The sequence below is a fragment of the Pseudopipra pipra genome, chromosome Z, assembly GCF_036250125.1.
Source record: "Pseudopipra pipra isolate bDixPip1 chromosome Z, bDixPip1.hap1, whole genome shotgun sequence".
NCBI lineage: Eukaryota > Metazoa > Chordata > Aves > Passeriformes > Pipridae > Pseudopipra > Pseudopipra pipra.
In genome coordinates this window covers 55,377,220-55,387,209 of record NC_087581.1, presented here as the reverse complement: position 1 = coordinate 55,387,209, position 9,990 = coordinate 55,377,220, and the positions used below count along the sequence as shown (strand labels likewise).

At 41.2% G+C, this 9,990-nt stretch overlaps 1 protein-coding gene across 2 annotated transcripts in view; it reads right to left on the bottom strand.

Annotated features, from left to right (window-relative positions):
• Nucleotides 1-3,922: 3,922 nt before the first annotated feature.
• Nucleotides 3,923-9,990, bottom strand: part of APBA1 (amyloid beta precursor protein binding family A member 1) — a 76,918-nt gene continuing 70,850 nt past the window's right edge. For both annotated transcript variants that reach the window (XM_064641798.1, XM_064641799.1), the window contains 3 exons: nt 6,337-6,456; nt 5,612-5,752; nt 3,923-4,250 (listed from right to left, as the gene is read on the bottom strand). In XM_064641798.1, the coding sequence (XP_064497868.1) occupies nt 4,179-4,250; nt 5,612-5,752; nt 6,337-6,456 (333 nt within the window). In that variant the 3' untranslated portion in view covers nt 3,923-4,178. The remainder of the gene's footprint in view (nt 4,251-5,611; nt 5,753-6,336; nt 6,457-9,990) is intronic.

The window sequence follows — 9,990 nt, the reverse complement described above, 5'->3', positions numbered from 1 at the left end:
TCTGATGTTGACAACATTTGTATTTCATATTATGAAAAGTCAGCTGAAGGCCCATGTGTAGTTATCTTCTGAATCAGCTGTGGTGTGTATTTTCATTTCTGTAGTTTCAAAGTACTCATGACAAACCTACAAGTCACAGAAAATCTTATGAGGCCTCACCAGACAAAATGCTTCTTTTTTCAATTGATTTTCAAATACCATCATGTTTTTCATAATCAATCCCGTATTATACAAATATTTTTAACCTTAGCAGAGGCCGTTCCAGGATTAAATCTAAGGACAGGCATATTACAATTTTACTTTTTATTTATTCAAATGGTATTAGGCCTTTAATAATAAACCATGCCGATGACATCTGAAGAAAGTGTATTTAAAGTTATTCAGCCAATGAAACAGTATTTCTGTCACATAAAAGGCATCTTGAAAAAAACATATTTTTTTAAGATGCAAATACAGTGACATTTCACACAGTAAAAACTCGGATGCCATTTTAGCTTAGGAACTGGCTTCATTCAGGAGCATCAGTGTCATGTATTACCTGGAAAGAATGCTGTTTTAAAGTTAAAAGTTAACAGCAGTGGTTCACACCTGCAGAAACTACTCCAGACTAAGTGGCAAAAGAGAAGTTTAGACAGCTTCCGGTCATGTGTGCATTCAGCATTGGCAAGCCAGCCCCTAGGTCAGTATGAGCAAATTCTCAGCCTTGTCTAAGGTATTTTTGTTTTGTCATTTATTGTTGCAAATCTTACAGACATTAGCGCTCTGTTAAATAAAGGAATGTAGCACAGTAAATACATCACAACAAAATAACTGGCCAGAAACCCCCCACCCTGTCCCATCCAAAGCAAAAAGCCCAGTCTTTTCACTCCTGCCTCCCCCAAATCAAACCACTGCAGCTTCATTACAGAGGTCAGAGACCTGTGGCAGAAAACATCAGAGTAATTACATTCAGTAGATGTGCAGTATCAACATTCCAGGCTCACATATATTTATATATATATTTATATTTATATAGAGAGATCATTAAATGTTTACAAAGAACAATATTGTTACAAATACAATACTATGCTTTTCCCAACGCTTTACAATAATTTCTATTCACCCTCTTTACAGAACAATAGTACAACTTCATAGTCTAGGTACTGCGTGAAATATATACAAGAGATCTCAACCACATTGCTGTCTTCAGAAGTACATTTAGAAAACAAAGAAAGCTAGCGAACTTGGAAATCCCAACTGAGACTCAAATTCAAACAAGATTCAACACAAACACATGATACTTGTCAAAAATAAAAAATATAAGGGATGTTTCATCCTTAATGTAAACACTGAAGAGTTAATTAGACTGTATGAAGCAGCAAGGATAAAAGAAAAATAATTCAGGTCTGTCACTGAAGAAGGAATGTAAACCTTTGAAGGAATGTTCCTTTGAATCTGTTAAAAATCCCCATAATCTAATCTATCAAACCGCTGCACCAGTCTAGAGAACAGCCAGATTTCCCCTTAGAGCTCCATTTTCTTGAAACTCTTTCTGTTTACGGAGTAAAATGGGATTGTTTACAAGACTGTTCTCAGACGTGTGCACATTCTATAGACCTTCCAGTTTAAAAATCTTACATACACTATTAATTAGAAAAACAGATTTTTTTGCTAAACTCTGATCCTGCAAGCATTCACTTGCTTAATGTTAAGCACCTATTTAGCATGAACTGTTCAAGCACTCAAATGCCAGTAACTTCATAGACTTCTGGCTGCAAGATTTTCAAAGAAACAGTTGTTTCATCTCTAAATATATTTGCACATTCAGGTCTTCATCGTTTCCAGTGCACTGAGTTAAAGTCTTCACCACATGAGCTAGACAGAACCACAGAAACAAGTGAAGTGGAGGGCATAAACATAGCAGGAATCAGAATCATGATGACTGTCTTCAAGGGCTCACTAAGTTTCCTCAGGCAACTTATGGAAGGGCTGCACTGTATATAATCTTCTAAGTTGTACATGGTTATATATCATATTTACATATATTACTATATATATGGAAAGTTCTGGAAAAAAAGTTCAAATGATCATAAGCCAGATGTTTACAGTTAAACAATATACTCTCAAGTCATTAATTATTTTGTTGCATCAGTCAAGTAGCAGAGTTAAGTACTAACTGGAATACTAACAACATTCTTTTGCGCAATCTGATATTCTGGAGCCTTGGATTAAATTATGTAACAACAAGAAATGCAGTAAAAGCAAGTCATCATACATCAATCTCAACAGAAAAACATATTCACTTACTACAGTAGTTTATGCGCCTCTTCTTTATCTCCCTTAGACATCTGCTTCCCACTGAAATACTATGTTTATCCTCTAACTCTGATCAGCCCATGGTTATCCATGATTTGAGAAAAACAAAAAATGGACCTCTGGCAAGATTGCTCACTGGCTCTTGGCATTGTTTGCACCAAATTTGCACAGGCACACATCCACTTCTGTGAATCTGCATAGTCATGTCTAGGATCATCAGTGGACTGCAAACAACACTCATATTGCACAGCTCACCTCACAATAACTGAGAAACAAGGGACTATGACCAGCACCACCAGTGCAAAGCAGAAGTGGGGTGCGGCTATGTGTTGCCCGCCCTTGTTTTCATCTCACTGAGTCTTTCTATCACAGCAAAACACAGCACAAACTGTTTCTTTAAAAGAAATCAACACACTAACCTGGACTAAATGCATGGTTAGGCTTCAGTATAAACACCAGTATATAGTCCTGAAAAAACGGTAACTACAGAGAATGTAGAATTCTCCTCTCACTAGGAAAAAAAAGCCACTACTTCATTTTTATTTTTCCCCATCTTAAAAAAAACAAAGAACCCAACCCAGCCCTTTTCCCCTTTTGTCTCTAGCATGCAACTTAGAGGCCAATCAAATATTAGATTTCATACATCCCTACAGTTTATCATCTTCATACAAGTGCATATAGTACACACATATCTCCTTTAAGTGCCATACATATGGAAAAAACTCACAAGTTAAATTATATACCAAAATAAATAAGTTTATTCCCACCTCATCCTTTTCACTGTTATCTATATCTTGAACTAAAGAGGAAGTCAATAAAATCAGACAGTCTTTGGACAAAAATATTTGTTAAAACTGGCTCAGAGAACAAAATTACTTAGAATAGTCTGCAGATCTCTTATATTCAAACTTCATAAATAGCAAGCACAATTTTAAAAATGTCTATATACAGTGGCACACGTGGCTATGTGCACCAAATTCGGAATTAAGAGCCTAGAAAAAGTGTAGCTATTCAGGAAATCCCCTTACTATTTCTCTTGTGGATATTTAATGATCCTCCCCTCCACTTTAACCTCTAAAATGGGCAGGGGCTATAAAAGACATGTTGCATTTAAAAACAAAGCAGAAGAAAACAGGGAGTTAGAAATCTGGGGGCAGAGAGCGGGAGACTGCTGTAAGAAATGCCTCCCAAATTTCTTAGTAATACAAGTATACAAGTATAACATGTTTCAGTAATTCACAGAGTACTTTTTCGGGTCCTACTGTCATGAAGAACTGATGACAGAGGGGAATTGAAAGGTGTGTATTAGGACAATTCATTTTACAACAGCAGCATTTACTGAGTCTTCATAAGCAGGCAATTCTTCCTGAGGGCATAACTATACTTTTGGTATTCCACTTTCCCTATAGACATAAACCTTTAGTACTGACCTCAGTGCCTGTGGGAAAATAGGACAAGAAAAGCAAAGTCACATACAGGATGTCCAAGAGAATGCTTTGTACCCTATACTTTTATCTGTTACTCAGTTTGTAAAATTATAGCCACAAAATTACGTTAGCATGAAACAGAGCCATTTGTGAATACTCTGTGGACAGTGCAGCAGTTATTTTCCTGTTTTGCATGTGGAGCTACATGAAGTTTCACTTGTAAAAAGATGCAACCAAAATTGTTCCATAGATGTATTTTGCCCCTTCCCAAAATACAGGAAAGTGGTGGGGAGAAGAGGAAAAAAGGACAGAGGAGAGAGTGACAGTGTATTTGTGTCTGTGAAGGAGGGAGAGAGAAAGAAATGTCTCTGCAGACACACAAATGCAGCACTAGAGAGACAAGCACTAATGGGGAAAAACATCTTCCATGCACATCGTGACGGTGAGGTGTCGGCTTTAGATGTAAACTGGTTGCTCTTGCGCAGTCAACAGTCTGTACATGGCAGCTGGCATAGTCTTCATATGAATCTAGGGGAAATAAGCCAAGTTAATTATGTTCCTAAACATACCTCATGTGAGAGAACTAGCTAAAGTCATACAAGGTAGAAAAGAAAGGTAAAACTTGAGAGTTTTCATATCCTTATTAAAGTATTGAAGGTGGTGGTTTCATGAAACAGTATGTTTAGTATCAATGAACCATCTAAAATTGTGGATACTTCATATTTTCAGATTAGGGTTCTTCTAAAACATAGCAGAACCATGGGCAAATAATGAAAGAAATAGTTTGCAGGCTTGCTCTCACTTCTGCTTTTTGGATTTGATAGTAACAGGCTAATAGAGGTAGAGTCACAGAATTAGGGAACCGTTTGAATTGGAAGGGACCTTGGAAGATCATCTAGTCCAAACTGTGCTGTTGCAAGCATGGACATTTTTCACTAGGCCTGGTTGCTCAGAGCCCCATCCAACCTGGCCTTGAACACTTCCAGGGATGAGGTATCCACAGCTTCTCTGGGCAACCTGTTCCAGTGCCTCACCACCACTACAGCGAAGGATTTCTTCCTTATGTCTGATCTAAATCTACCGTCTTTCAGTTCAAACCATTGCCCATTGTTCTGTCACTGGAGATCCTGATAAAAAGTTTATCTCAATTTTCCTTAGAAGCCCCTTTTATACACTGAAAGGCTGATCTCAGGTGGCTCTCTGGAGCCTTCTCTTCTCCAAGTTGAACATTCCAAACTCTCTCAGCCTTTTTTCATAGGAAAGGTGCTTCAGCCCTCTGATGCTTTTTGTGGCCTTCCTCTGGACCTGCTCAAGCAGGTTCACATCTTTTTTGTGCTGGGGACCTCAGAACTGGAATCAGTACTCCAGGTGGAGCCTCACAAGGGCAGAGTACAGAGGGAGTATCACTTCCCTTGACCGACTGGCCACGCTGCTTTTGATACAGCCCAGGATGCAGTTGGCTTTCTGGGCTGCAAGTGCCCATTGCTGCCTCTTGTCCAGTTTTTCATCCACGAGTACTTCCAAATTCTTCTCTGCAGGGCTGCTCTCAATCCTTTCACCCCCAGTGTCTACTGATGTTGGAGGCTGCCCAGATACAGATGCAGGACCTTGCACTTGGTCTTGTTGAATCTCACAAGTGTCACATGGGCCACTTTTCTAGCCTGTTCAGGTCCTTCTAATGGCATCCCTTTCCTTAAGCACCACTGAGCTTGGTGTCACCTTTAAGCCTGCTGAGGGTGCTATGTCTATGTTACCGATGAAGACATTACAAAATATTGTCCCAGCATGGTCCCTTGAAAGACACCACTTGCTACGCTGGTTTCCACTGGTTGCTACTGGTACCAGCAATGAACTATTCTACACTGCCTAGAGACATTGCCAGTTCTTACCTCACCAACAGCATTTGAGAGGATGTGAACAATTTTCTCATGGGGTGTTGCTACAACACTCTGCCCATTGATTTCAATAATCCGATGGCCGACACGCACACCTCCTCGCTCTGCTATACCCCCTCTCATAAGGCTACAGATCTGGAAGGGAAAGGACAAATTTATCATGGGCTGGATAAGGAACAGAAGCTTTTTATTACCCATTTTTGCCTACAAGCTATAAATCAACATTTAAACACAGGGACTCACAACAAATTCTAAAATGTTATCAATCACTGACTCAAAGCAAAATTTGTTAGTGACACGTAACTAACGGATATTCTCTTCCAAGAGCAGAATAAACTGTCAGAAAAGGCTACGTTGTACATTACATGTCTTGTGGATAGGAAATTTATGAGTGTATGAAGGACCTCAGTTTAACAATGTTCATAATGCCTTACGAAAAAAGAGGATCAAGAACAGGTTTTTTCTTTTGAGGTCATGAAATGGCTTGGTTAGAGACATGAATGATGAAAGCAGACTCTGTTACACATTTTTGGTTTTTTTACAGTAAAACAACATTTCTGTTCCTCTGGCTGACTCTAAAGTTGTGAAGTAAGGAGAGTCAAAGAAAAAAATAACTCTTATTAAACCAACTTTTATATTGGAGATTTAATATATGCAAAATCCTGCTTGCTATAAGGGAGAAAATAGCAGCTTGACCAGAGAGTGTGGAAGCTACTTACAATCCCATTCTGCACACTGAAGCCCAACTGATATCTGAGGTCTGGTCTTCTGATCAAGACTGTGGTTACTGGAGGACATCTAACGATGTTCAGTTTAACTCGGGCCTGATTTTTCAAACCCTGTAAAAAAAAAACCCAAACCATGAAGGATGCTGGCAAAGAAAAAGTTAAACATTTAACATAAGCACTGTAGGGGAAAAAAAAAAGAGTTAAAACACAGACATGGGAACAGCCCTGAATAAATACATCTTTGTATGCATTGTAACAGAATCTGATCACTGAATGCCAGAAACAAACAACAGAATATTCAATGAAATAAGTGATAAAATATTAAATTTTTCTTGCCAAGAAGCAGACACAGTTGCTTTAGGAAAACCAGATTCCTGCTGGCAATTTCTTCATTTGATAACAGAAATCACGCATGAAAGGAATATTAAACAGGTCTACCCAACTCACCAAAAAAATCCAATGACTTTTCAATAAGTAGCTAAGATAGTTGCAAAAAAGTTGCTTCCCTAACGAAATAATTTCAGTTCTGTCAAGCAAACAACAGGTCCTGCTCATATCATCCTTATATAAGCAGTGCTCCTAATTTCCATTATTCACACAATTACAGAATGGGTAAGGTTGAAAGGGACCACAGCGGGTCATCTTATCCTTGCTCAAGAAGGGTCATCCCAGAGCACATGGCACAGGATTGCATCTAGAGTGTTCTTGAGTCTCCCCAGTGAGAGAGAGTCCACAACTTCCCTAGGCAACCTGTTCCACTGCGCGGTTACCTAACACAAGTTCTTCCTCATGTTCACATGGAACTTCCTGTATTTTAATTTCTGCCTGTTGCCTCTTGTCCTATTGCTCAGCACCACCAAGAAAAGCCTGAGATTAGCTCAGTCGGTTAAAACTTGGTGCTAATAATACCAAGATCATGTGTTCAATCTCCTGTATGGGCCATTCACTTAAGAGTTGTACTCAATGATCCTTGTGGGTCCTTTCCAACGCAGAATATTCTGTGATTCTGTGACTTCATCCTCTTGACATCCTCCCTTCAGGTACTTATGGACATTGATGAGGTCCCCTCTCATTTGCCTCTTCTTGAGGCTGAATGAGCTCAACTCTCTCAGCCTTTTCTCCTAAGAGAGATGCTCCTGTCCCTTAACCATCTCCATGACCCTCTCTTGGACTCAATCCATGTCTCTCTTGTACTGAGGAGCCCAGAACTAGACACAGCACTCCAGATGTGACCTCAGCAGGGCTGAGCAGAGGGGCAGATCACCTCCCTCAGTCTACCGGAAATCCTCTTCCTAACGCATCCCAGGATATCTTTGGCCTGCTTGACCACAAGGACACACTGCTGGCTCATGGACAGCTGCTTGTCCAACAGGACCCCCAGGACCTTCTCTGCAGAGCTGATTTCCAGCAAGTCAGCCGCCATCCTGTGCTGGTGGCTGGGATTATTCCTCCCCATGTGCAGGACCTTGCATTTGCCCTTGTTGAATTTCAGAAAGTTCCTCTCTGCCCATTTGTCCAGCCTGTCAAGGTCCTTCTGAAGGGCTGCACAGCACCTGGGGGTATTGGCTGCTCCTCCCAGCTTTGTGTCATCAGAGAACTTGCTGAGTAGGCATCTGCCCCTTCATCTAAGCCATTGATTAATAAGCTAAACAATACGGGGCCCAGTATTGAACCCTGGGGGACACCACTAGTGACAGGCCTCCAACTAACCCCTCTGCCTCTGATTATGACCCGCCAGGATCTGCCATTCAGCCAGTTCTCAATCCATCTCACCATCCACTCATCCAGTCCACGCTTTGAGATAGCCTATGAGGATGTTGTGAGAGACAGAGTTGAAAGCCTTGCTGAAGTCAGTATCCACTGCTCTCCTCTCATCCATCCAGGCAGTTTCATTGTAGAAGACAATCAGTTTGGTCAAGCATGATTTACCTTTAGTGAATCCATGCTGACTACTCCTGATCCCCTCCTTGTCATTAATGAGGACAGAAATGGCCTCCAGAATGAGGCACTCTATCACCTTTCCAGGGATGGAGATGAGGGCCAGTAGTTCTCTGGGTCTCCTTCTTACCATTTTTGAAGACTACACTGACACTGGCTTTCTTCTAGTCCTCAGGCATCTCTCCTGACTGCCATGCCCTTCCAAAGGTGATGGTGAGTGGCCTTGCTATGGTATCTGCCACCTCTCTCAGCACTTGTGGATGCATTCCCTCAGGGCCTACGGACTTGTGGGTGTTGAGTTTGCCTAGGTGTTCTCTAACCCAATCTTCCTGGAGCAAGGGGAAGTCTTCTTTCCAACATTCCTTTACCCTGGTCTCCTGGGTCAGAAGTTCCCGAGGGCTGGTCTTGACGGTCTACACCAATCCAAAGAGTTTAGTAGCTCTGCCTTCTCTATGTCCTCTGTTACCCCCTCCATCAGTAAGAGGTCCACATCATCCATCATTTTCCTTTTGTTACTGATGTATTTGAAGAAGTCCTTCTTATTGTCCTTGACATCCTTCACCAGACTTAATTCAAGATGGGCCTGTGCCTTCCCTGTTTCATTTCCAATTGCTCTGACAACCTCTCTATATTCATTCCAAGTGGTCTGACCTTGCTTCCATCTCCTTTGTATCTCCTGCTTATGCTTGAGTAATGAAAGGAGTTCTAATTCATCCATGCAGGTCTCTTGTCCCCTTTGCCTGATTTCTTGCTCAATGGGATGCATCATTCTTGAGCTCGGAGGAAGTGATCCCTGAATATCAACCAACTCTCTTGGACCCCTCTTCTCTGCAGGACCTCTTCCCATGGGATTCTTCCAAGAAGATCCCTAGAGAGGCTAAAGTTATCTCTCCTGAAGTCCATGATTAGAGTCTTACATGCTCATGGTCACTACAGCCACAGCTGCCCTGAGTATTCACATCTCCAACAAGGCCTTTCCTGTTTGCTAGTATAATGTTGAGCAGCACACCATTCCTGGTGGGATTCTCCACTACCTGTGACAGGAAGTTGTTATCAATGCTTTCCAGGACCTCCTGGATTGCTTGTGCTTCACCCTGTAGCTTCTCCAACAGATGTCACGGTAGTTAAAGTCCCCAATGACAACCAGGGCCTGTGACCTTGGGGCTGCTTCCAGCTGCCTGTAGAAGGCCTCATCCACTGCCTCCTCTCAATCATGGGGCCTGTAGCAAACACTCACAACAGTGTCACCCCTACTTGTCTGCCCTTTCATCCTAGCCCATAAGCTCTCTGCTTGCTCATCATCCATGCCAAGACAGAGCTCGATACATTCCAAGTACTCTTCCTCCATTTGAAATTAGTTATATCACATTTATCATAGACTCCTTGCTACCAGAAGAAATTTGAAGGAAAAAATTTATTTTTACTGACAGTGTGGTAAAACACTAGAACAGATTAACCAGAGAGGTTGTGAAACATCCAGTCTTGGAATTGTTTAAATCGTAGTGGGCATAGCCCTAAGAAGCAAGCTCTACTTTGAATAAAAATGTTGGTCTAGACCAGCTACAGGGATGACTGCCAGCCTCAGAGACTCTGTGTTCACATGGCTCCATGAAAACACAAACATAATAAAACACAGATAAGTGCAATGTGCAACTTCATGTATTTAGAGCTCTTGGAGGTTGTTAAGAGGGTTTTCTGAAATGCTTC